The sequence below is a fragment of the Vulpes lagopus genome, chromosome 24 (genome assembly GCF_018345385.1).
Source record: "Vulpes lagopus strain Blue_001 chromosome 24, ASM1834538v1, whole genome shotgun sequence".
In the NCBI taxonomy this organism is placed as follows: domain Eukaryota; kingdom Metazoa; phylum Chordata; class Mammalia; order Carnivora; family Canidae; genus Vulpes; species Vulpes lagopus.
Window position 1 is genome coordinate 56,159,924 of NC_054847.1, and position 26,774 is coordinate 56,186,697.

The 26,774-nt window shown below is 42.6% G+C and overlaps 1 protein-coding gene across 13 annotated transcripts in view; it reads left to right on the plus strand.

Moving 5' to 3' along the window:
• ZNF236 (zinc finger protein 236) overlaps window positions 1-26,774 on the plus strand; it is a 110,537-nt gene that overhangs the window by 49,847 nt on the left and 33,916 nt on the right. For 12 of the 13 annotated variants that reach the window (XM_041739532.1, XM_041739518.1, XM_041739524.1 and 9 more), the window contains 10 exons: window positions 9,185-9,326; window positions 9,950-10,210; window positions 12,763-13,016; window positions 14,034-14,132; window positions 14,596-14,747; window positions 16,243-16,346; window positions 18,532-18,683; window positions 19,980-20,192; window positions 22,429-22,711; window positions 25,664-25,767. In XM_041739532.1, the coding sequence (XP_041595466.1) occupies window positions 9,185-9,326; window positions 9,950-10,210; window positions 12,763-13,016; window positions 14,034-14,132; window positions 14,596-14,747; window positions 16,243-16,346; window positions 18,532-18,683; window positions 19,980-20,192; window positions 22,429-22,711; window positions 25,664-25,767 (1,764 nt within the window). The remainder of the gene's footprint in view (window positions 1-9,184; window positions 9,327-9,949; window positions 10,211-12,762; window positions 13,017-14,033; window positions 14,133-14,595; window positions 14,748-16,242; window positions 16,347-18,531; window positions 18,684-19,979; window positions 20,193-22,428; window positions 22,712-25,663; window positions 25,768-26,774) is intronic. The other variant, XM_041739519.1, reaches the window with a different exon arrangement.

Below are 26,774 nucleotides of genomic sequence, written 5' to 3' on the forward strand. Positions count from 1 at the left end.
GGTATTAGAATGCATTAATACAACTATACTGAGTCTTTTAGTCTGTATATTAAGGAAGTACTGTTAGTGGTATAGTATCATAGGCTCATAAAAACTTTTAGAGCTGTATAGGAACTTAAAAAGAGTCATTCCAAAACTTTTCCACATTCCTCATTTGTACAGATGTAAAAACTAGGCTCTAGAAGAAGTTATAGTGTTGCTTTGAGGCTATATAACAAGTTTTGTATTCACGGTAGAACTAGAATCTGGATCTTCTGACTTCTAGACCCAGGCTGCGTTCAATAAAATTCACTTCCTCTGCCTACCCATTACCACTGCATGCCCAGGCACAGAAGTGTGGAAGAGCACACCATGATTTTCAAGTAGCCTTTGTATCGTGGTTATCAAGTACCAGCAATTTTTACTAAACTTGAATATTGCTAAGTTTATTATATGTTAGGGATTATATTTTACTAGACATGCTGTCTTATACTCTAAATGTTTTTTCTTCTAATTTAAGAGCTAAATTTTAAATACAATAATGTGTAGACTGGGGAGGTATTAGAGTCAAGGTGATCATAATAATCAGGGGGAGTTCATTATTACCATCATAAAAAGCTGAGAGAGTTCATTACCACCAGACCTTATAAGAAGTGCTGAAGGGATTTTTTTGAGTGGAAGTAAAAGAACAGTAATTAGCATCATAAAAACATAAAAAAGTAACCTAAATCTCACTGGTAATGATAAACATGCAGTCATAGTTAGATTCTGCAATATGGTAATACTTGTGCATACTTAATTACAACTCTTGTTTAAAAGTTAAAAAAAAAGTTTAAAAAAAGAGAAGAGAGTAAAAATAACCATAAGTAGTTACTGTAATCTTTTGTTACATAGTATAAAAAACTCATAAATTGTGGCAATAACCTAAAATGTGAGGGGGGAGGAGAAGTTAAAATATAAAATTTGTGAATTCTGTTGGAGTTATTATCCATTTAAAATGGGGTATTATAAGTTTAAGATAGTCTGTGTAAGCCCCATGGTAACCACAAGGGAAAATCCTATAGGAATTACACAAAAGAGCATGATAAAGAAATTAAAACATACTGTTACCAAAAGGTATTAAAGCACAAAATGGACAGCAAAATAGGAAACAAAGAACATAGGATCCAGAAAACAATTAACAAAATGGCGTTAGTTAGTTCTTACTTATCAGTAATTAAGTGTAAATGGATTAAATCCTCAAATTAAAGGGCATAGAATGGCTGAGAGGATAGCAAAATGGATCCAGTGATAATGCTGCCCACAAGAGACTCGTGTTAGCTTTGAAAAAATACACATAGTCTGAGAGTAAAGGATGGAAAAAAACATTTCAAGCAAATGGTAACCAAAAAAGGCAGGGATAGTTATACTTGCATCAGACCAAATAGACTTTGTTAATTCTTTATTTTTATTTTTTAGACAAAATAGAGTTGAAAGTAGAAATGGTAAAAAAAAAAAAAAAAAAGACAAAGGAGGTCCTTATATAATGATAAACAGATCAATATATCCAGAAGATACAATAATTGTAAATATTTGTGCATTCAACATGGAAATACTACCTAAATATATAAAGCAGGAAAGGACAGCTAAAAGGAGAAATAGTAATACAGTAATCATTGAGGAATCTAATACTCCACTCTCAACAATGGACAGATTATTCAGATGGAGAATCAGTAAGGAAACAGCAGATTTGACCAACACTATAAACCAGATGGATCTCACAGGCATATGCAGGACATTCTAACCAACAACAGCAGAACACACATTCTTCTCAAGTACACATCATATATTTTCTAGGATATACTATATGTTAGGCCACAACAAAACATCTTAGCAAATTCGTAATAATCAAGTCTGTCAACATAGAAAAGCCCAGGATCAGATGACTTCACTGGTGAATTTTACCAAACATTAAAGAAGAATTAACATCAATGTTCTTTCTTAAACTCTTCCAGAAAATTCAGACGAAGGAACATTCCCAAAGTCATTGTCATCATACCAAAACCAGAAAAGGACACTACTAGAAAAGAAAACTACAGGCCAATATCCCTGATGAACTTAAATGCAAAAATTCTCAATAAAATAGTGTGAAACCAAATTCAGCACATTAAAAGGAAGATTCACCATAATTAGTTGGAATTTATCACAGGGATGCAAGGATGGTTTAACATACACAATTCAATCAAGTGATACATTACATAAACAGAATGAAATAAAAAGAATCTTATGATCGCAATAGAAAACATCTGAGAAAATTCGACATCTAGTCATGATAACAAATGTTAACAAAATAGGCATAGAAGGAACATGTCTCAACATAATAAAAGCCGTATATGATAAGACTACCATTAACAATATTCTTGATGGTAAAAGGGTAAATAAAGGCTTTTCCTCTAAGATCAAAACAAGACAAGGGTACCCGTTCTCACCACTCCTATTCAACATAGTGCTGGAAGTCCCAGCTAGAGGAGTAGCATCCAAATCAGTAAAATACTCAGGAATAAATATAGCCACGGAGGAAAAAAATCTCTACCTGAAAACTAAAAGGCACTAATGTAAGAAGTTGAAGAAGATACAAATAAATGGAAAAGTATCCCATGTTCATGGACTAGAAGAATTAACATTGTTAAAATGTCATAGAGCCAAAGCCATCTGTGGATTCAGTGCAGTCCTATCAGAATTCCAATGATGATTTTTATAGAAGTAGAAAAAAACATTCCTAGAATTGATATGGAACCATTAAGAACTTAAATAGCCACAAAAAGTCATGAGAAAGAAGAAGAAAGCAGGTTATGTCATGCTTCCTGGTTTCAACATACTGCTGTAAAGCTGTAGACATTGATGCAGTGTGTTATTAGCAAAAAAACAAATAGACCAATGGAATAAAATGGAGAGCCCAAACATAAACCCAAGCATATATGGTTAACTAATATTTGACAAGAGAGCCAAGAACATTCAATGGAGAAAAGATAGTCTCTTTAATAAATGGTGCTGGGATAACTGGATATTCACATGTAGAAGAATGAAACTAGACCCTTATCTTACACCCCTTAGACTTAAATGTAAGTCTTGAAACTATAAAAGTTCTAGAAGAAAACAATGACAAAGCTTCTTGATATAGGTCATGATCATGATGTTTTGTATATGACACCTAAAGCACAGCAACAAAATAAAAAGTAAGTAGGACTATATCAAACTAAAAAGTTTGTGCACAGCAACAGAAACCATCGATAAAGTGAAAAGACAGACTATGGAATGGGAGAAAACATCTGTAATCAGTGTATCTGATAAAATGTTAATATCCAAAATATATTTTAAAACTCCTGTAACTCAATGGCAACAATTAATTAATTAAAAATTAAAAAAAAAAATGACTAAAGGACCTGTAGAGTTTTCTCCAAAGAAGATTGTCAGAAGGCCAAAAGGTACATGAAAAGATGGTCACCGTCACTAGTCATTAGGGAATGCAAATTAGAACCACAGTGAGATACCATCACCTCATCTCTGTTAGAATGGCCATTATCAAAAAGACAAAAGATGACATGTTGACATGCATGTGGAGAAAAGGGAAAGTTTGTGTACTGTTGGTGGAATTGTTAATAGGCATAACCACAATGGAAAAAAAGTATAGAGGATTCTCAGAAAATTAAAGATAGAACTACCATATGACGTAGCAATTCTCCTTGTAGGAATATATCCAAAGGAAACACCCCTATGTTCACAGCTGAATTATTTACAATAGCTAAGAGATGGAAACAATCTCATTGATGGATGAATGGGTAAAGAAATTTTGGAATACTATTCATCCATTAAAAAATGAGGAAATCCTACCATTTGCAGCAACACGGATGAACCGTGAAGGCATTTTGCTAAGAGCAACCAGTCAGAGAAAGACAAATATGTATGATGTCACTTATATGTAGACTCTAAAAAGAAGAAAAAACAAAAAGAGACACTTAGAACAAGGGGTGAAACTTGTGGTTACCAGAGGAGGGGAGGAAGTGGAGGGATTGGAGGCAGGGGGTCAAAAGATGCAAACTTCCAGCTGTAAGATAAATAAGTGCCAGGGATGGGATGTGTGCTATGGTGACACAGCATGTGATGTACAGGAAACTTGGGAAGGTAGTACATCCTGAGAGTGCTTGTTGCAAGGAGATGCTTTTTCTGTTTCTCTTCTCTCTTTTCCTTGAATTGGATCTTTTATGGATCTTTTACGAGAGGATAAATGTTTGCTGAGCTGTGGTAACCATGTCACAGTAGATGTCAGGCCTTAAACTTCTACAGTGATGTGTGCCAGTTATTTCTCAATAAAACTGGGGGGAAAGAGATTCTGATCTGTAGTTCTCAGTGTTCAAATCGGAGACGGATATAAAGAAGTCACTGTTTTCTCATATGTATGACTACTTGTCTCTGTGTGTATGAGTATAGTATCACTAGTTTTTCATTTTGTGTAGCATAAATATTTAAAGTATCTTCTCTCTGCAAGTAAGTCAGGCTTTGATTATTATTTTAAACCTCAGGGCTGTAATGATTGATTTTCCAAGTTTATATTTGTGTTTTAACTAAATTGGTATTAGAGCATTTATCTTTTGTTAAACACATTTGTCTAACCTCACAATTTATTTTATGTGTTAGGACATATAATGTGTGTTATGTTTGTCATCATTTTGTTATTTTACTGTATTTGCATTTTCTTACTATTTATAATATGTGAAAGTTCTAAGACTTAAGTAACGAGATAAACACTGTAACAAGATAAAGCTTTCTCTTCTTTTATAATAGAAGGAATTTAGATTTTTTCAATCAGTCAATAATCAATTAATTAATTTAGAGAGGAGGGGGAGGGGCAGAGGGTTAGGGGGAAAGAATCCCAAACAGATTGCATGCTGAGGGCAGAGCCTGATACAGGTCTGAGGATCATAACTTTGAGCTGAAACCAACAGAGGTAAATGACTGAGCCACCCAGGTGCCCTGGAATTTTGGAATTTTTAAGGACATTTCCAGTTTGTTTTTAAGACACAAAATTAATCAACCAGAATTTGTTCTGTGACTTTCTTTGAGAATAGTAGTTTCCTTAACATGTCATATATATATATATATATATATATATATATATATATATATATACACACACACACATATATATATATAGACTAATGATCTAGTAGAGATGACATAATCTCACTAAGACCATAGGACATTTATGTATGTTTAATTCACCCTTAATTTCTTTCTTCAAAGATTGAGACCTTATAGGTAGGCTAACTTTGTAGCAGAGCTTCGTATTTGTAAAATTACTAGAAGTGAAAAAATAACTGAAAAAATGAGTCCTGTTATTTTAGTGCCTTAATTAGCTCAAACGAAGGCAACCTCCCCCTCTCCCCCCAAACTTTCAAAGGGCTCAGAATTCATTTAGGGATCTATTTCTAATACTTACGCCTGGACACCACCCTAGAGCTTGTAATTCCACAGGTTGGGGGAGGGTGGGAATCACTAAGGTAAACGGTTGTGTAGACTGGTTTGTTTATTGCAGTGTTGTGGCAGTGGACAGTTAGAAGCACTAGAAATATTTATCAAAAGTGTGTGCAGTGAACTGGATATCTTGGTCTAGTGAAATTCCTTGCAGACATCTGAAGGATGATGAGGATAATGTCCTGTGTACTGACTTAGAAGGATGGTAAATGTATTTATGAGGTATAACTAGGCCCTGGATCCTGCTTGTATTTATAACAAACTCTTTTGTTAGAATATATACAACTGTTATTTATGGTTATCTCTGAGAGCAGGTTCTTTTGTTTCTTTTTTTTAGGAGCTTCCTAATTATTTGAGAAGGGGCCAGAGGACTTGTAGGCTGTATGTGAGTGGGTTGGCAAGCGGTTGGAAGAAGGGACCCAGCTAATGGAGTTGCAAGCAGGATTGGGAAGGAAGTGATGTCAGGGTGGGAGGCGCAAGCCAGGCCAGGGTGCCGGACTAGCGCTCTTCAACGCAGGGAAGCAATCACTAGGAGTGACAGTGCCAGCTTCAAGGGACTTGCTGTTGGCCGTTAGACTCACTGTTACGGAAAGGAAATGATGAACTAGACATTCTGTGAAGTTGCTGTTTATGACAGAAAATGTAGATTCCAGGAGCCATGGGAGAAAGAGTTGTGTGGGGAACAATGGGAGCTTGGGGGTGTTGCTGCAGAGGCAGGTGCTGGAGGGGGACCCTGTGCCAGAGTGGGCGTGACACCCAGAGTGGGCCTCAGAAAGGCTGGGAGCCCTGAGGCCCGGTGCAGAGAGCCAGTGTGAGGGCTCTCGGTCAGATTCTGGCATCTGGTGGCTGCTCAGTGAAGGCTGGATGTTGTGGGCCAGCCACACGGGCTCATCTGTCTAATGGAGCAAGCACAGGTACAGGCCTGACAGCTCCTGCTGAACCACACAGCCGTGCCATCTAGTGAGCTTCGCATTTCTACACACCTCAAATTCTGACTTCATTAACTGGCATATTCTTTTTTGGTAGGCGAAATGGCAAAAGAAGTAGTTTGTTTTCTTATTTGTGAAGTGTCTTACTTTTTCCCCAATAAAATAGGTATAAGACAACCACTGGAGGACTTTTACTTTTTGAAAATTACTCTCTGAATTCCATTTAATTTACCTATTTCCATAAATTTATGTAATTTGTATAACTAGTTGCTAAAAATTATTTTCATTTTCCCATATTTTTCTTGTTGCTTTTTAATGTATATATTATCTAATAAAGCACATAAAATTAATCTCAAATGTACATATTTGTACAGTTCATTTTAGAGCTTTAAAATTTTTTTATTGGTGTTTTTCTTAGAAACCATGCATTCCGATAAGATCAAGAGCAAGAAAATGGATTAACAGATATTATTTATTTGGACTTTATAATTTTAATTCAGTGGTGCTTTTAGGTAATAGTTATTGAGCCTATTTGCATAAAATTCCAAATAATTGTGCCTGAGAGTTGCCGTTGTGCTTTACCAATGAGACCTCTTATGAACATCACAGCTTCTTAAGCCGAGTAGTGACTGGGATGTCACTCTCTTTGGTTGCCATTTTGGAGAATACTCACATTAGCTTTCTGTTCTCTTCCTACAACTTAACATAGTTCCTTAAACACAGTAGATGACCAGTGATCATAACTACTGGATTTGTGTGTGTTGCTTTCCGTCAGTCCCTAATTTTCTAGACGCTGAGGGTAGGAGCATTTATTTATTTGGTCACATTATCTGTCCTCCTTGGCGGGCGTTGTAGGCTCAAGGCACATCCCGTGCTCAAGTTATAGCCAGTGGAGTGGGGAAAAGGGACAGGAGAAGGAGCAGCGACAGGTGCTGGGGTTGTTCAGAACATAGCAGGAGCACAGAGATAGGGAGGAGATGAAAGGTCGGTGGGTAGGTGGAGATGGAGAGCCAGTGGGTGTCAGATGCCATGCTGAGCAGTTGTGGTTGTGAGCCATTGAAGGCGTGTGAGCACATGGCTTAGTTCATAAGTAAGGAGAAGGTTGAGCAGAACAGTGATTTGGGGGCTGGCATCATTGTGGTGTTTGTCTCTGTCAGATTCAGTATGTGGGTTCTGGGAAGGGTGACTCAAGCTGCTTGTTTTGAGCGGGAGTGGAGTCACTAGGAAGGAGCTGGGCAGCATAGGATGGCGTTGGGGCTGCTGGAGAGAGGACGTTTCTGAACAGTGTTGATTCAGCCCTACTGCTCCAGGACACTTATGAAATGGGGAAAGTGGCAATTTTAGGGTTTGTGTTGTGTGGATCGAACACAGATCCCAAGGGAGAGGGCTCTGAGTTCTCGTTGAAAATCAAATGGGGGGATCCCTGGGTGGCGCAGCGGTTTAGCGCTTGCCTTTGGCCTAGGGCACGATCCTGGAGACGCGGGATCGAATCCCATGTCGGGCTCCCGGTGCATGGAGCCTGCTTCTCCCTCTGCCTGTGTCTCTGCCTCTCTCTCCGTCTCTCCTTGTGACTATCATAAATAAATAAATTAAAAAAAAAAAAAAAAGAAAACCAAATGGGCTTCTGATGCAAGTGTCAGGAAATGTGGGTCTGTTAACTTCAGTCTGATATGGGGGTGACTTTGTGGAGCTACTGAGTCCTCTCCAGTTGTGTGACTTTGCTCTCCACTGTTTGAGATCATTGGCCGTGGGAATAGAGATGGGGAAACAGGTGTACTAGGCATTGGAGAAGTTCGACTGGCAAATTACTTAATGAGACGGGGAAAATTTTGGAACACCGGGCCCCGTATGACTGGGAGGAGGGTTGTTTTCACATACAACAGGAGAATTCAGGGAGAAGTAGGTTTTGGGGCAAAGAATTGAGCTGTAGCCTGGGCTATCAGGGAGAGCCGGCAGCATGCTAAGAGGGCCTCTAAGAATCCTTGCTGGGAGTAAGGGCACGGGGAGTGAGTGAGCAGGGAGGTTGGGAGTGGGCCTGGATCCTGGCAGGCAGCATGCTGTCAGGGAGCTGATGGTGAAGTCTTCCTCTTAATGCTCCAGGTAAATGTGAAGTAATTCAAATGGCTCAGGTGGACATTTGTCCTGAGTTGCGTTTTGAACTCAACAGCTTGATCAAGACATGTTTATTACATAGGCAACCTAAGGGGATTCTTCCTTTATTGAAAGTATGTAAAACCCGAAATACTTAAATACTATTAAATACTAATACTTAGTACTTTTGCCGTTCACAGATAATCCTTTAATAAAATGGCTATGGGAAAGCTGACTCATTTTTAGGACAAAAGATCATGTTAGGACCATTTGTGGTTTGAGTTTATTATGGTGCTTAGGGAACAGTATACTGAACAAATAAAGGATTTACTATCCTGATGAACCTACATTTTGGGATATAGTTTATTTAGATTCCATGCCATTAAATGTAGGAATCCATTAAAAATTGGCTCTAAGACCAAAGGAAGTAGCTGCAGCATACAGATACTCCTTGTGTTGGAAAATATCTGTCTTATATTAACTGTGTTTCCCAATGGGCTTTTAAAAAATAGCCAATACCTAACACAGTTAAGATAGCACTTAGCGGCAACACTGCAATCTAGACTGTAACTCCTCAAAACCTTCATCTTCTGGGGAAAGCAGTTGCTTTTTGACATTTAACTTTTTTAGTAGCATTAACAGTGAATTATTCCTGATTTTCTTTTGGTTTGTAGGTCTTATCCAGCCCATTCCAAGAAACCAGTTTTTTCAAAGTTATTTTAATAATAATTTTGTAAACGAAGCAGATAGACCGTACAAGTGTTTTTACTGTCATCGTGCATATAAAAAATCTTGCCACCTTAAACAACACATCAGGTAAGGTAACAGATTCAGAAATGGGAATGTAGAGCAAATCCAGTGACTTAGTGAGCTGGTGACTTGTAGAAATTTAAACGATGGTAGTGTCAGCTTTTGGTATTTAAAATATCTCATTTGACCCCAAAGTATTTATTGGTGACTGATGTTTTCATTCTTTAGTGTCATGATTATAATATTTTACCCAGAAATTGTCACTGAGTTTTACGTACACCCCTCTTATATTTCAGTGTTTGCAGTTTCTAGGACGTGTCAGAAAAGTACTTGGTTTGTTGCATTACAATTACTTTAGCAGTGTTTCAGTTGTGTTCATCAGCATTAAGTTGAATGCTGTGTGCTAGCAACAGTGGAAAGAAAGCAAAAACTCGGTCCCAAGAGATGGTGAAATGTCATGAAACTGCTTAGAACTTAGGGGCAGGCTTGCGATACAGCTTTGTCTCTGCTGTGTGCCCCCTCCCTGTGTGGCTTCAGGCAAGTCACTCGAGCTCTCTGAATCTCGGGTGTTCTCACTGCTTAGCTTCAGAAAGTGGTGCCCAAGTGAAAGAATGTACTAGTGCACAATAGAGTATAAAGCATTATAAAGTTGTAAGAAGCTTATTCATGAAAATTTTTATTCTTTTTAGATCACATACAGGTGAAAAGCCTTTTAAATGTTCTCAGTGTGGAAGAGGCTTTGTTTCTGCAGGAGTGCTCAAAGCACACGTCCGAACGCACACGGGACTAAAATCTTTCAAGTGTCTGATATGTAATGGAGCTTTCACTACTGGTGGTAGCTTACGGCGACATATGGGTATCCATAATGACCTTCGTCCCTATATGTGTCCCTATTGCCAGAAAACATTTAAGACCTCACTAAATTGCAAAAAGCACATGAAAACCCATAGGTAGGTATAATTCTGATGGTCACTTTTTAGTAATCTGTAATTCCCAGATGGTGGTAGACAGTGTTTTTAAGAAATAATTGTCTTTAATTCCTGTATTATTCCATCTAGCTTGAGGAGTATGGGCTCAGGAAACTTTCATGTCATTGTCTAAGAATCTGTTAAGAGCTGCAGACTAGAACATTAATGCTTTTATTTTTAATATAATATTGAAGTAGTCTATATTGAGCTAGATGCTTTTTAAGTTCTCTTAAAACAGGTAGTAGTAACTGAAATGCTAAATAAACCATGGCTGGGATAATTAGGTCATGAAGACTGCCAAAAGGAAAATCCTAGTCAGTCAACCTTGGGATTTCTAGGCAATCATTCATATCTGAATGATCATTCTGTGTTGTTAACTAAGAACATATGTTTTAGCTATCACATAAATCCATTGTTAAAATTAAGTTACATTTTTACTTGATTAGAAGGCCCATCTCATCTCTAAATGAAGGTGAGCTGAGAAGCCCTTATAGACACTGGCTGTATCTGGAGCTTGTTCATGTGTGTTTCTGTGATGCCACAGGAGTCTGTATTGTAATGGAAAGCCTAGATAAGGTAACTTTGAAACTAAGAGTCACTAGGTCTGCCATAAGAGAATATTAAACCTTCTGGTCCAGAAAATTTACTTCCAGGCACTATTTTAACCCAGATATCTCTGCCTGATATTACCAACAAAACCAAACCCCAAATGGTAGAATAAGCTAACTGTGAGAATGGTATTATCCCTCTGGATGTCTAAGCACTTAGGACAGAGAATTGTCTTCTTTGATCTTGGCATAATTGATTCGTGCACTGAGAAGTGGAACTGCTGGAGTATGATATTGGTGGTGTCACTGTGGGGGACTCTTGCCAGTTTTATATCCAGTTTATACTTTCCTGCATTTTATGGAGGAAATGATGGCTTCACAAGCATTTGTACTGGGGAATTCCTGGTGCCTAGATGTTTGGGGTACTGTGCTCCCTGATTGCTATACTAGGTGCCTAAGAGCAGTAGTACATGCTGAGAGGGGTTGACCTGGGACATGACCTGGCCCATTGGCATGTGAGTAATACTTTGTCTCTATCAGGAATTCAGGGCTTTTTAAGCCCGTGCACTCGCCGTGGTAGTGTGGGAGTCCACGCTGAAGGCCTAGTTTATGGACTTGGCAGCCAAGTAGTAGAATTTCTGGGAAGTAGGTCAGCTGTTTTTGGCTAGGTCACCTCTATTAGGTGAAGTGTTGCATTGGCTGCTGCTGGGTGTTCTCCTATAGATTGTGTGTTCTTGAACCCACCTGCAAGCAGCGAGGCGCTTCAGTGTTTCATCCCTTTGTTCAAAGTGTTAGGAATTCCTAAAATACCATACACGCTTATATTAAAAATAAGTATAAAAGGTAAAAGTATAGAAAGTAGTACAAGTATAGGAAAAAAGCTTCTATCAGTTACCACACAAGACAATCTCCTCCCATCCTTTGGGGAGTCATGAAGAAGCCCTGAGTGAACATCTTGGCACTGCTGCAGTCACCATCATAGTAAAGGTGTCACGATGTATGTTTTAATACTCGGCTATTTTTATTACATTTTTGTTTCCCCTTCCTCAGTAACAGTAGTTGAGGGGTGACTGTTTTTGATATTAGAAAATGAAGAAGAAAGATTTTGTTTGGAACTAAGAATGGAATTCTAAGTAGACATAAGATTCTGGAATCAGGCAGATGGTGGAGTGTATTTGCGTCTGACCCTGGTATCTTCAAGAGGGGAACAGACCGTTGATGTCTCAGGTACTGTGCAGCCTATTAATCAGGTAATTGAGCTGCTTTTTTAAAGTTCTTTGATTCATTCACTGAATTTATTGTTCATTTTTCACTTTGGGAAATTGTTGACCTCAATGGAAATATACTGGACATATCTACTATATGTAACAGCAATATGAATGTGAATAATGAAAAAAAAATGAATGTGAATAATGGTTTTGCAGAAATTAGGAGTAGCCACATATATGCCTCCTAGTCAGGGTTCTGTCATGCAATAGATCGTTGGTCAAATATGGTGTCTGTGGCCCCAGACTGTGAGGGACAGCAGGTCATAGGACTCTGCCCCCAATCTATGCACCACATTTGTTTATAATATTGAAATCCATCTGTAAAGGTGCTATCTTACTTTGTTCAGTGCTTTTTCTGTATACTTTAACTCATTGCAGAATGAATTTTAGTTTTAATTTTGAACTAGGACAGCTTTACTTTGAAACATATCTTTTTAATTTTCTTTTTAAATTTTAAATATTCTGCTGTGTGTTGTCCTTCATCCTCTCTTTGCTGCTTTCATGTCCCTATAATCTGTGAAAGCCCCTGTTTTAAGGGAACATGATTTTCCTTTAGAGTTATTAATAGCATTTAATTTCAACTGGATTGCCACCATGGCTTCAAATGAAATAGTTTTCTTAAAATGTTATCTAATAAATTGCGGCTTGCACAACAGTACTTCCTAGGAGTAAATTTTGACAGCACCTAACTGTGCGGATTGTCGTTGATGTTTTGAAGATACGAGCTTGCCCAGCAGCTCCAGCAGCATCAGCAAGCCTCCTCGATAGATGACAGTGCTGTGGACCATCAGAGCATGCACGTCTCGACACACATGCAGGTGGAGGTTGAGAGCGAAGAGCTGCAGCAAGCGGCGGCGGCAGGCACCACAGACCCCGAGGCCATGCTAGACCTGGAGCCCCAGCAGGTCGTGCGCACGGAAGATCCGGGACTTGGTCAGCAGTTGACACATCAACCTCTGGAAGCAGATGAAGGCAAATATTTCCGAAGTTCTAACTTTTACAACAATCATATGGTTTTGCAGCTGATTATGCTCACTCCAGTCTGTATTGGTATCTCTCTGACTTTAAAGCACAGTTTGTGCCGTGTGTGTACGCCCGCGCGGGTTTGCTGTGATAGAGAATCACAGAAATAGGACCCTTCCACACACGCTTTCTTTGTAGGCTACTCTTCTCCTTTCATATGTTGAGAATAGCTTTCGTTTTCAGTACGTACACATCTGTCTGGTCACTAGCATTCTGTCATCACACACCGCACGTCTGATTCACAGCCCTGTGCGGGTGTGTGAGCCATTTGTCACTGTCTGCAGCGGGGTCAGGCCCTGATCCAACCATTGCTGTCCTCATCAGTGGAATCTTGTGGAGAAAGACATCGGCTCTAGTGTAGACAGTGAGCCTGGGGTCGTAGTGATTTGTGTATGGCACAGGCTCCCTGTCTCGTACATGCCTGCTAACAGACAATTTGCTGGCCAGTTTACTGTTTGTGTGATGGAAATCCCAAATGTGTGTAGTCCGTGAGCAGGATTTTGTGCTTTTTATCCTCTATGTTGCCACAAGGTTTTAAATAGTTCTTGAATGTAATTGTACTCAGTGTGTTTCCCTACAGAAAAATGTCTAAGTTATAAACTGTGAAGTGATATTCTCCAAGTACAGAGATAATGCCTTATAGTATACCCCATATATAAAAAACATAAATTATATACTTATTTTTATATAGACATATATTTAACACATTATTAGTCATATTATTTAATATTATTTAATTTATTATGAGTAAGTAAATTATTTATAATAATAAATTAAAATATAAATGTATAAAATGAAATTATATATATATATATATATATATATATATAAATTGCCACCCTATTGTCTTTTCAAAATGAGGAAGCTAGTGTTTGAAAACTCACTAATATATCCTTTTGGACAGAGTGGTAGATCTCACTGTGTTGGAAATCGATGACTCCCCTTCTGTCTGCATCTTTATCTCAGACAGATTCGTGGCCCCGCCCACTCTGCAAGGGCACATGGACCAGTTTGAGGAGCAGGCGCCAGCACAGCAGTCCTTCGAACAGGCCGGCTTGTCGCAGGGTCAGTGACGGGTCCCATGTGGGCATTGAGGCAAGCTGCTCCAGGGGCGGCTGGATTTTATAGCAGCCTACATGTTTGTTTTCAGGCCCTTCTGAAATTGATCATTTCAGCCAATAACTTTTGGCCTGGATTGCTCATGTGTGCGTGTGCATATGTATGTGCGTGTGCTGTTTGCGGTGGGCTTGGGTTGTCTGGAAGTACCTATAGTGACCATCTGCATGTCGTTTGTGGCTGAGACAGTGACTGAATACAAGTAGGGGTGGGGGAAGCCGCACATGGCCGGCTCGTCTGGGAGCCTGTGCAACAGGGGTGTGGGTACACGTTCTTAGGGCCTGCTGGGAAAAGCTAACCCTGATTCTAAGTCAGAAGGCAGAAATCTTCATCTGTAAAGCCAACTTTTTAGTCTTTTTTTGGTGTGACTGTTGTATTTTTTGTCAAACTCATATTTTTTGTTTTGTTTCAGGCTTTACCGTGACTGATACGTATAGTCAGCCGACCCCGTTTGCACCCGTCCAGCAGCTGCAGGACTCCAGCACACTGGAATCTCAAGCCCTATCCACCAGCTTCCATCAGCAGAACCTACTGCAGGTCCCCAGCTCTGATGCTATGAACGTAGTGAGTGTCCATGGGAGGGGCGCTTGTCGTTGGCTGGCACATTCTGTTTTACTTGTCACTGTACTCATGCTCATTCTGCTTATGTAGAAGGATGTGCTGACTTCTTGTGGCCACGGTGATTGCATCATCTGGGAGGCTGAGATGCTCACATACACGTCTTTTCCCTTCAAACATTTATATTTTACTTAAAGACTTACTCCATGACATAAGATTTTACCTTTGGGTTATAAGTCAGGAAGTCAGTAAAGCATCATGTAATAAATTGAAGGGTATTATGTTGCTTTAGTGACATGGCCTAAATGGTTTTATTGGTGGAATCTTATATGTGGAACCTTAGCATGAAAATACTAAGAATGCTGACATACTAAAAATAAATATTCAAACACATGATTTAAAATTTCTACTCAGTCTAGTTGGAAACATCTAAATTTTGGTTTTGGTTTTGATTTTCCAATTTTTGGGAAAGTTTCAATAGACATGGAAATGATTGGACAATCGTTTTCTTTTTTTAAAAAATTTTATTTATTAGCGAGAGCACGCACGTGCATGCATGCACAAGATGGCAAAGCAGCAGGTAGAGGGAGAAGGAGAAGCAGGCTCCCTGCTGAATAGGGATCTTGATATGGGGCCCGATCCCAGGAGCCTGGGATCATGAACTGAGTTGAAGGTGTTAACTAACTGAGCCCCCCAGGCGCCTCTAATCAACTGTTTTCATTCTTTACAAGCCACCATTGAAAGAGAACAGGGCCACTGTTGGTAGCTTCTCCTGGACCCTCAGAGCACATTTTCGTAGAGTAGAAAGCACGTCATTCAGATGCTGAATCTGGGCAGCGGGGAGCATGCCATGTGGTGGTGGCTTGCCCTTCGCTGCAGAGCCTCTGAATACAGCTGTGCACGCACCCAGGGTGCTCATGGCAGAAGTCAGGTGAGCAAGTTGCCATGACAGGTAGGCTCTTGCTGTTCAGTCCTGGCCTGTTCTACATGTTCTCAAGGTCAGCTCCCCTCTGTCCTGTGAGCATCAGTACTTTCTGGACGAGTCAGACATCCTGCACTAGATCTTTACTCAGCTCCCGCTGGGGCAGCTGGGTCGCCATACCTGTGTCAGGAAGGGATGGGGCTGACAGGACTGCTCCCCACGGGCATGCTATTTCTCCCGAGGCGGGGAACATGCTTTCTCTCCCTGTGGTTTTCTGACAAGTGAGGTAGTAGGACTTTGATTCACTCTCAGTAAGAGTAGAGCAGGTGAGGAATCTCTTACTAAGAAGTATAAACAAATAAGGAAAGACCAATTTCATACTTGGTTAAACTTTGTATCAAAGCAAATTAATAATAGAAAATAATAAAATTGGTATGAAAGACTTTTATTATTAACCTAACCAAATAAGTTTCTCCTTTGAATCTGCATTTATAAACATTCATGTCCTTAGTTGTTAGTTGTTTTGCATTTATTTATAGGTATTCAGGTAGTCTGCTTTATACTTCTGCTAAATTTTAGACCACTCGTCTGATCCAGGAGTCATCCCAGGAGGAACTGGAGCTGCAGAGTCAACGTCCACAATTCCTGGAGGACAGGGAGGATCAGAGCCGGCGCTCCTACAGGTAGGAGGGCGTCTGGGCGCTGCTGGGTGCTGCTGGACAAACTGCTGTGTGCAGTGTGTGCCTCCCCTTGCCTGGGCAGCACTGTGAACAAGGTCCATTATCATTCCCATGTTGTTATCATTGAGGGATCTGAGACCAAAGAGGTGAGCTTGCCAAGATCTCTACAGCTTGATAGAGGACCAGGTGAGGAGGTCGCAGCCTGTGCGACTCACCTTTTCCGAGGCGGTCTCCTGTTACCTTGGAAGCCTTTGCTACCATATTTTAGTTAAACCACATTCAGGGTTCTTTGTCATCTTTATACATAACAAGCACAAGGCACAGTGCTTGCAATGACAGTTTGTAAACGCAGCTGCTCGTCTTTCAAGCAGCCATTTGTTCGGCACTGCGTTCTGCGTGCCTTCTAGGTGCCATGTGTGATCTGGACGCTGGAAGGACATGGCTGACAGATAGATGGCTGCCTCAGGACGCCAGGACCAGAACACACATGGGGAATAAGACAAACGTGGTTTTACAAAACTGAATGCGAGCATCCACATCATCTGAAAAGCAAAAGTTTTTATGGAGATAGTCTTGGCTCTATAACATTGTAATAATTTTTTTATTTGCGTAAAATACTTCTGAAAGTCTAATGATTTTTTTTTCCAAAGCCATTTAACCAAAAAAATACTATATAGTTACCCTTTAAAAATGGTGAGCTGTCTTACCTCAAACAGGTGGTCCCAATTGAGGTTTTTGAGAATGGCTGAGGTTTGCTAATGTCATGAGGAGAACAGTGTTTGAGAGGCTGAGTCACCTTCTTCTCACGTGCCCATGGGATTTGTCCCTCATGCAAGATCTTGAGTACCTTGGGCTGGTGTTCTTGTGCAGCGGATATCTTACCTTTGGAAGTGTGTCATCCTGAGATCATCTTGAATTTGCAGAAATATAACTGTGTTAGAGCCACGGTTCCTCATTTGGGGGGAATCCATGGATGCTGAGGGAGATACACACAGCTGGACTTCAGGATTTCTGCGACTGTCCTGATATTTTATTTACACTTTCATCTATTGAGCAAGTATTCTCCTGCCAATGTTTAATTAGGATTTAGCATTGATACTTTTAAGTGCAATTAATCACATGTTTTTTCAGGATTCTTCCTTTGTGACATCTGCTTAGGTATTTGTGGCCTTCTAGGCTTGCATCATTCATGCATTTATTCAACACTTGTTGATAGTCCATGATATGCCAACCACTAGGGCTGTATTAGCAAAACAGAAGAAAACCCCCTGTCCTCAGGAGTTTGCACTCTAGTGGAAAGAGATGAACAAAATGAATAAGGGAGACGCACCGTAGATGTGGTATTGCTGTGGGCCGTGGGGGAAGAGGCAACAGGAGGAGGTGCCAGGTACTATGTGAGCTGCTCATGGAAGAGGCAGGTGTTGCCATCCTGGGGAGTGGCCAGAAGGTAGGACCCACGGGATTTGTAACAGGTAGAGGTGTGAGAAGACATGAGGTTTAAGGATGACTTCTTAGACTTCAACCCAAGCAACTGGAAGGAAGAAATACTATCCCTGGAAAGAGGGGAGACTTTTGGGGGAGCAGGCCTGGCGCTAAGGCCAAGATTTGGTTTTGTGTCGTTAGGGTTGATATTTGAGAAGAGGGGTCACGTAGGTTCGTTATACCAGGTTGGGATTAAGGGGAGAGGTCCGGCTGGAGTCACGCAATTGGGAGCTCTCAGTATATAGGCTAATATTTAAAGCCATGAGGGTGCATGTCCATAAAAAAAGGAGAATCTGTTTTGTCAAGTATTTTATAAACCTAAAGAGTGTATGAGTTGGCATTTCCAAGTGTCTGCACTCGTGAGGTGATGGAAGATTTCACAGTGTTTTGTATGGCTTAGTAAGGAAATGAGTACATAATAAACTTTTCTCCTGTTAGTATCTGATTATCAGATAAAATACCTGCTGGGGGATTGCTGTAGGATTTGCTGATATTGAAATAATAAAATATATGTAAGATTACAGATACCTTGAGCAGAATTTGATCCAACAAATTATTATTGCTAGTATTTGATAATTTCTTAGACGTTGGCGAGTACACCCTATTGTGGTAACACTTGGGCCCAATTGTGGAGTGATCACTGGTGAAGACTGTTTGTGTTCCTCCAGTCTCCGATGTCACCCTTGTAATTGTGCTGTGTTAATAGGTGTGAGTACTGCAACAAAGGCTTTAAGAAGTCTAGCCACCTGAAGCAGCATGTGCGGTCCCACACTGGTGAGAAGCCCTACAAGTGCAAGCTCTGTGGACGCGGCTTTGTTTCCTCCGGGGTCCTCAAGTCTCACGAGAAGACACACACAGGTCATTTTCTGCCTGGCACGGGGGCCTTGTGGTTTCCAGGATTTTCACGGAGGGTTGTGGCCATCACTGCCACCTCATCCTAGAACATTTCCATCATAGCCAAAAGAAGCTCTGTACCTGTGAGCGGTACACTCCCCATTTTGCCTCGATGCCCTGCCCTAGGCAGCTTTCCATCTCTGTGGAACGTCTGTTCTGGACATGCCATATAAATGGAAACATGCAGATAGGCCTCCCTTTCCTGAGCATGTGTGCAGGGTTCTTCCACACTGTAGCCAGAACCAGCACCTCGTTCCTTCGTGTAGCTTTGTGTGGAGGGACCACCTTTTATTCCTCCATTATCTGTCGTTGGACGTTTGAGTAGTCTCCATCTTTAGGCTCCTGGGAATTATCCTGCTGTGAACATGTGTGGCTTGGTCCTGTGGTAACTCAGTGTAAACCCTTGAGTTGATCCGACTTTTCCACAGTGGCTGCACCATTGTGTTTGTCCACACGTGATGGACAAGGGTTCCCAGCTCATGCTCTGCGCAGCACTTGGTGTTGCTTTTCCCTCTCCCATGACCATCCTTAGTGTGCCATGGAATCTACTCATGGGTTTCATTAGTACCTCTCTAGGGGCTGACAATTTGGAACTTCCTACAGTGTGTGTATTGAGAAGCAGCTCTTCTAATCCTGTGTCATTTTACATTAGATTCTTGGCAGTCTTACTGTTGAGTTGTTTAAAGAATTTGTTCAATACATTATCAGATACAGGATTTGCAGTTTTAAATCTGTTACTTTTATCTGTTCATTAAATTCAGTATGTTTATTGGGTAATGTATGTTTCATTACCTGTGTATTCCGTATAAGGCTTCATTTGAAAATAGAAACATACTGACAGAACAAGGGCAGGCTCTGCTCTGTAGGATTAGTCACAGTTGGTGGTCGCAGGCACAGGAAGATGGGTGGAGGGCAGGTGCGGCGAGGGCCAGCTGGAACTCCCTGCAGCAGAGGGGAGCCTGCACAGCTTCAATGAGGAGCCGTGGCTGATTGTCGTGGTGGTGCGATGTAGCTGAAGTGTCAGTGATGGAGGGGCAGAGAGAACCTGGCACTTGTTTAGAGCAATGCTCTCGTGGCCTTAATTCCACTAGTGAATTAGTAGTAAGACTCTGTGTCTATTTCCATATTCTTAAAATAAGACCAGGGCAATAAACTGTCTTCAGTTTTGTGGCTTATCAAAAATGTCTTTGTTTGCATTTGACTACTTTTGCTTTTAAAGTAATGAAATATGTTTTTTTAACCTTGTTTCTGTTGCCACAGGAGTAAAGGCATTCAGCTGCAGTGTTTGCAACGCCTCATTCACGACCAATGGCAGCCTCACCAGGCACATGGCCACGCACATGAGCATGAAGCCTTACAAGTGTCCGTTTTGTGAGCAGGGCTTCCGGACCACAGTGCACTGTAAGAAGCACATGAAGAGGCACCAGGCCGTCCCCTCTGCTGTGTCAGCAACAGGAGAGGCCGAAGGAGGAGGTACTGCCCATCGTTGATTCGAGGTTCAATAGCCAGATGCTAGAGGACTGATAGATGAGTGTACACATCACTTTTAAAACTAGTTTATTTTCTGACTATGACAGCAATATGTGCTCTCGGGGAAAAGATGCAGGAGGAGCAGAGAAGGAAGCTACCTCAGTAGTCACCACACCCCAGGCATGCGTGGAGGTTGTGATGATAATTTCTTGACATACAGGGCCTCTTGCCTCACAGTGTCATGGTCCACTTGGTTTTCCCTCTGCTGGTGTTTGTCGTGGACGGATATGGTACTAAACACAGATCTGCCTTGGTTCCAGGGATGACATGGAAGTCTTCCTATTCGGTTCCATAATTCCCCGTTGATGGATGAGTGCTCTCCATCCATGTGTGTCCCTGAGCAAGAGCAGCAGTTAGGGAGCGCCGTACCCCTCCACACGCCTGTGGAGCTAGCGCAGTGTTAAGACAGGCAGGTTAGCGCACCTTCCACTGTGTACGTGCCGTCATCCTAGGAATATCCTTTCTTCTTAGCATGTCCCACAAGTGAAACGTTGGGATTAAGAACGTGCAGTTGTCTGTTCTGACCACACAGCGTTTTAGCGCTGTGATGCGGCTGGCGCTTGATGTCTGTGGGGTGAGTGTGATGAGGCCAGGGTGTAAGCGTTGGGTGGGCTGATGGCTCATTGCCTTCTTCCCCATGTGCTCTGTGCTCACCTGGCCTCCAGGTCATGGTTGTCTCTGGTGTGCTCAGCTGAAGCGACAGCCCTATAGCTTTATCTTATATTTTGGGGGAAAGGTCTTTAAAATGTGGCTAACCTACCTGAAGGTGGTAACAACTCTGACTCCACCACCGAGCCGCTGCTCTGGCCTCCTTGGTAGGTAATTTTGAATGTCCATGTTTCTCACCTCTAGTACTTCCTCACGTGGCGCCAACTTCTCAATCTTGTCATTCCTTGTAAAGCCTTTATTTCCACCATTGTCCTGTGATGAATGGAGGACAAGAAGAAATAACTTCTCTGCTTGCAGCGAGTTGTGAAACCTAGGGCACCACATACTATTTCTGGAACCCCTCAAGGTGGAGGGTGGTGATGAACCAGCCGTTGCGGCATCCTATACTCTGCTGAGCTGTTCCCCATCATCATCAGCACCTTATGTCCTGGTGGCTCTGCCATGAGGATTGGCTGGGGCTCCTATGGCAGCCTCATCTCTGCTACATATATATTGATGCCACCTTGGCGTGTCCTGGTATTTGCCCTCTGGGATCACCGAGGAGTGGAAGCCACTGTGCTACTCTCACACTGTGGGCTTTACCTTGGCATGTGTGTGAGGACAGGGCCTGTGTGTCCCCATGAGTGTCTCCTGTGTGTGAGGACAGGGGCAACATGGCCCCGTGAGTGTCCCCTGTGTGCCATACTCCACTTCACTGCCCTTGGCCTCCCTCAGCTTCCCCATGTTGATGGTGCTCTTGGGGCTTTGAATGTTACCCATGCTGGTGGCGCCGTCCAGACCCCACTGTCCCCCCGGTTTGCCCAGGGTTTATTGTCTCCTTCTCACTCCTTCTATGCCCGTCTCCCTCCTGTCATTGTCCCTCTCCCCCAGCAGAGACATCCAGGTGGCTCCTGGCACTCATGGGGCACTCGCCCCTGTCCCTCTGGCTGCTGTTTATCTTGAGGTTTATTCTTCTGTTTCCTTGTCACCTGTGCCTCTGACCTCTGCTCCCAGGCAGCCTCTCTTCCTCCTCAGGTTTGTTAGGCCTTCTTCTGGTTTTCAATCCCTGCACATACATCCTCCCTTCTCCCCGAGAGGATACTTACACAGATTTATTTGAGGGTTTGTTTTTTTTTTTTTTTTTTGGTAACTCGTTAGGGCCTTTTTGCTCATTTTTCACTTTGGTCTTCTGTTTTGGGCTGCTGATTTTCTTTATCTGAGGATAATTCCATTTTCGCCCACATCAGTGAGTGTGTTAATGAATGCTGGTGACATGTGGATGCGGGCGATTTCGGATCTCTCCGCCGGGCTGGTCCTTAGGCAGGTGCTTTTGTGACAAGGTGGCACGGTGCTGCTGCCCCGGTGACCCTGCTTCTTTCCACTGGTGGAGGGCAGGAAACCCCAGGGGCCCAAATAGAGCTTCATGAGTCATTCATTTTAAACTCTACGGACTTGTTTCATTTCAATTTACTTGTTTTGTGGAAACTTAATTTTTTCTTAGGCTTGAATCCTTTTCCTGTGTTTTGTTTAGATGTGTGTATGGAGGAAGAGGAGGAGAATTCTGAAAGGAGCGCCTCCCGAAAAGCTCGTCCTGAGGTCATCACTTTTACCGAGGAGGAGACAGCACAGTTGGCCAAGATTCGGCCGCAGGAGAGCGCCACCGTGTCCGAGCAGGTCCTAGTGCAGTCGGCAGCGGAGAAGGACCGCATCAGTGAGATGAAGGACAGGCAGGCAGAGCTGGAGGCCGAGCCCAAGTATGCCAACTGCTGCTCCTACTGCCCCAAGAGCTTCAAGAAACCCAGTGACCTGGTGAGGTGAGGCCGGCCAGCGCCATTCTGGGGTTTGCAAGAAGCATGTGCATGCACCTCGGTCCTTTTGCCATGGCCAGGGAGGTCCGCTGTGGGAGCTGGTGCCTCCCGAGAGGCTGATTTGTTCCTGGTGTGGCGGTTGTAAGCTACTGTAAATTCTGGGGCTTCTGGTCAGGCTCATCTGGAATGTTGGTTAGAACCCATGTGTTCTGAAAAAAAAAAAAAAAAAGAACCCATGTGTTCTGTAGATGCACATGTCTGCATAACTGTGGTCTACAGCAGCCCCTCCCCCTGTGGTTTGTTAGATCCCTGTGGTCACCATGATCCCTGGGTGAGCGACCCGCTTCCTGATCTTTGTGACAAGGCCGTGGTAGCCTAGTGCGTGTTCATGTGTCCTTTATTACCGAGTGTTAGAATTGTTCTACTTTATTGTCAGTCATCGTTAATCTCTTGCTGCACCTATTTTAGAAATTAAACCCTATGATAAGTATTATGTATGTGCAGAAAAAAACAGTATCCATAGGGTACATCCATGCATCCAGGCATCCCCTGGGAATGTCATAATGTATCTCCTGAAGCTACGGGGGCCAGCCACTGGAGGTAAAAAAAAAAAAAAAGTTATTGAGGATGACATGGTGCCAGGTTTGCAGAGTGCATCAAGGACCTGCTACCCCCAGGAGTGCTGTCTACATAGGGAGCACCTGGCGGGATAGACGGTGATGGTGTCATGGGACAGCACGTGATTGAGCCCAGTCAGCCCGATAGCAGCGCCTGGTATGAGGTCAGGTGCAGCAGGATGGTGAGGAATGGACTCAGGACCCTGAGGGCCATGGGGAGGCACAGCCCGGGGAAACGACATGGAGGTAGAATGTTTTGTGGCACAACATATAGGATACTTGGGTTTTGCTCGAGGAGAGAGCTAATAGGTGGAAGGTATAGGGCAGCATAACGCAGGGAGGGGCAATTAGGATTTCAAGGAGGGTGATGGAGCAAGGATGCTATCTGACTCCTCCCGACTCCCAGAGCCTCCCTCCTGACTGCAGAGTGGGTGGGAGAGGTGGGTGGCACAGTGGTTCCTGTCCAGTGAGAGTGGAAGGTGATGGCCAGCCTGCACATGCCTTCCCTTGTGGGAAGGGAAGAACACCAGTGAGAGTGAGGTGGGTGAGCGGGATTAGAGTGAGCCCACAGGGAGCTGGCAGCATCCCTTCTTGGCATGCCCCAGAGGTCAGGGGATGTGATCCAGGCCGGGGAGTAACACAGCAGAGTGTACAGCAAGGAGAGGGCCAGGCGCTGTGATGGAGTTGGGTGCAGCCTGGCAGGAGGGGAGCCGGGAGAGGAGCACCCAGGGCGGCTGGTGGGAGGAGCCGGATCAGCGTGGGGGCTGCTGGGGATCCCAGAGGAGAACCGCACCGGGACCAGGGCTGTGGAGCTGGTGGAGGCCGCGCAGCGTGAGTGCACGCTCTGCTGCAGACCCTTGCAAGGCTGCGGGCCTGGGGATGGCACCCAGGGGATGTCCTCCAGGACACAAGGCAGAGGCAAGGAACTGCGTGGTCGTCAGCACGTAGAAACATGTCTGCTTCACCACATGGAGGGGGCTCGGCCATAAGTGTGGGACAGCTCACAGCTGATTGATCTTGTTCAGTCCTGCATTTAAACATCGTGGGAAGGTGCCGGGCAGAGATGACAGGGAAGCAGAACAAAACCAAAGCATAGCCCAGGGGCCTTCAAGTGGACACAGTCCTTCCTGCTCCCCAGAGACAGCCAGCAATGGTTTCTTGGGAACTTTTTTCCAGAAATGTCCACATATATGTCAATATTAAGTTCTGCAATTTTATTTTTTGTCATTTTTACATATTGGGTCTGAGACATATTTGTTAGTACCTGCACACTTATTACTTTCTTGTTAATGGTGACATCATGTTCTATGGTGGAGGGACAGCAAAGTGTATCCAGTAAACCCCTGTATGAGCATGTAGCTTTCCATGTTTGATGACTACACTAGTAGTACACGAGTACGTCACGAGTACTACACAAGTATTTCATGAGCACTACGGGAGTCCTACATTAGCACTACGGGAGTCCTACATGAGCACTACATGCAGACTTCATGAGCACTACAGAGCACTGCATGTGTATTTCATGAGCACTACATGAGTACTTCATAAGAACTACATGAGTACTTCATGAGTACTCAGGAGTATTCCATAAGTATTACATGAGCATACACAAGTACTTCACAAGCACTACAGGAGTGAGCACTACATGAGTACTACATGAGTATTTCATAAGTACTACACAAGCACTATGTGAGCACTGCAGGAGTTCCAAATGCACTACATGAGTACTTCACAAACACTACAGGAGTGTTAAACAAGTACTATAGGAGTAGTACTGCGTTGAGTGTGCACCTGCGTGAGTGTCGGGCCAATGCTGACAGATGCCACCAGCTGGCCTCCAGACAGTCTGTGTCTGAGTGATCCCAGACTGCCCCCTGCCCAGGTCCTCATCAGACTGATGGGGGAAATGATATCTTACCATTTTAAATTGCTCTTTTTTAAATGTTGAGCCTGGGTGAAGCCTTTCTGTGGAGCTTTTATCCGTGCATGTTTCTTCTCTGAGTCTTGCGTTGCCCGTTCTTCCACTGATGAGACTACTGTTCTCATCATCTTGAGGTTGACCAGCACTCTTCTCTTTGGTTTTAAAGGAAGCACTGTTTTCATTGGCCTTGCAGATTTTTTTTTTTTTTTTTTTTTTTGCTTTCTTCTGGATTTGTTTGTGGTGTTTTTGTGTAGAGTGAAGATTAAAAATGGTTTTATTTGGCCAAATTTACTCAGCCTGTACTAATACATAATTTTCATTTATAAGGGTAGTTATGAGGTTGTTTGTAAATGTATGTAAAATTAAAATGAAAAACACTTAATCGCAAATGCTTTGTAATTGCAAATGCTTTCTGGCTAGGCATGTTCGGATCCACACCGGAGAAAAGCCATACAAATGTGATGAATGCGGGAAGAGCTTTACTGTTAAGTCCACCCTAGACTGCCATGTGAAGACGCACACAGGTAAGGGTGAGCACCTGCATCCTATATACGGGCCTTACGATGGCTTTATATTTGTTCCTGTGTATCTTGCCCAAAGAGATACTTTCAAAATCATAGAAAGCTTAAAAATCATGAATCATGAAGAAGTGGGTGTAGAAGGATTTTTGATTCCTGACCTGGGGAATATGATCCAGTTAACACTGGAAATGGAGCTGGGTCTCAATGCCAGGTTATAGCTTGTCTTCTATTCTTATTCAGACTTGAACACTTCTGTTAAGAAAATTGCTTCTTAGTCTCATTTAGGCCAAAGAGATTTGGTTTGTTGAGATTTTACAAGATCTGATAATTGAGCAAATCTGATTGCAGTTATCGGGCAATAATTCTTTTTATGTGGGGAAGAAAGGTCATAAAGGAAAAACAATGTACAGTTTAAGTGGCCATTTTTTTCTTCATCTCATTTGGGGAACTGAAGGTGAATTGTCCTCATGAACATGTATTGAGGCTTTGCTTCTTGGTGTGCACAGGCTGTCCCAGTGGGAAGGAGGCAGGGGTAGGCTCTGCACCTCTGCCGGGATGGAGGTCTGTCTCCACTTTGAGCCACTTCTCTGAGCCTCCAGGTATTGCATAGAAAGACGCACGTAGCAAACATCAGGAAATGGTAGAGGATTATGGTCCTCGAACTGATTTATGTTCTTAATTTTTGGTTACCAGCAGAACTGACCAAAAACATACAAAGGAAGTTTTACACATTTATGTAAAGGCCTATGATTTTTTTGTTAGGTTAACAATTGGAATTAAATGGATATGTGAGTTGATGTGTCTTCTGTGGGGAGTGTCTCCTGTCGCTTTGTTAGGCACTGTGTGTTGGTCCCTCTTGGGTGATTACTGTGAGCTGCCGAAGACCAGGAGGGGCCTGTTCTGTGTCCCAGGTGTGGTGCCAGTGGTGTTCAGGATGACTCACACGTGCCGGGATGCAGGGTTGGTTCCCATGCAGAGGAATAGAAAGAAAAGTCTCTGTGAGGGAAACA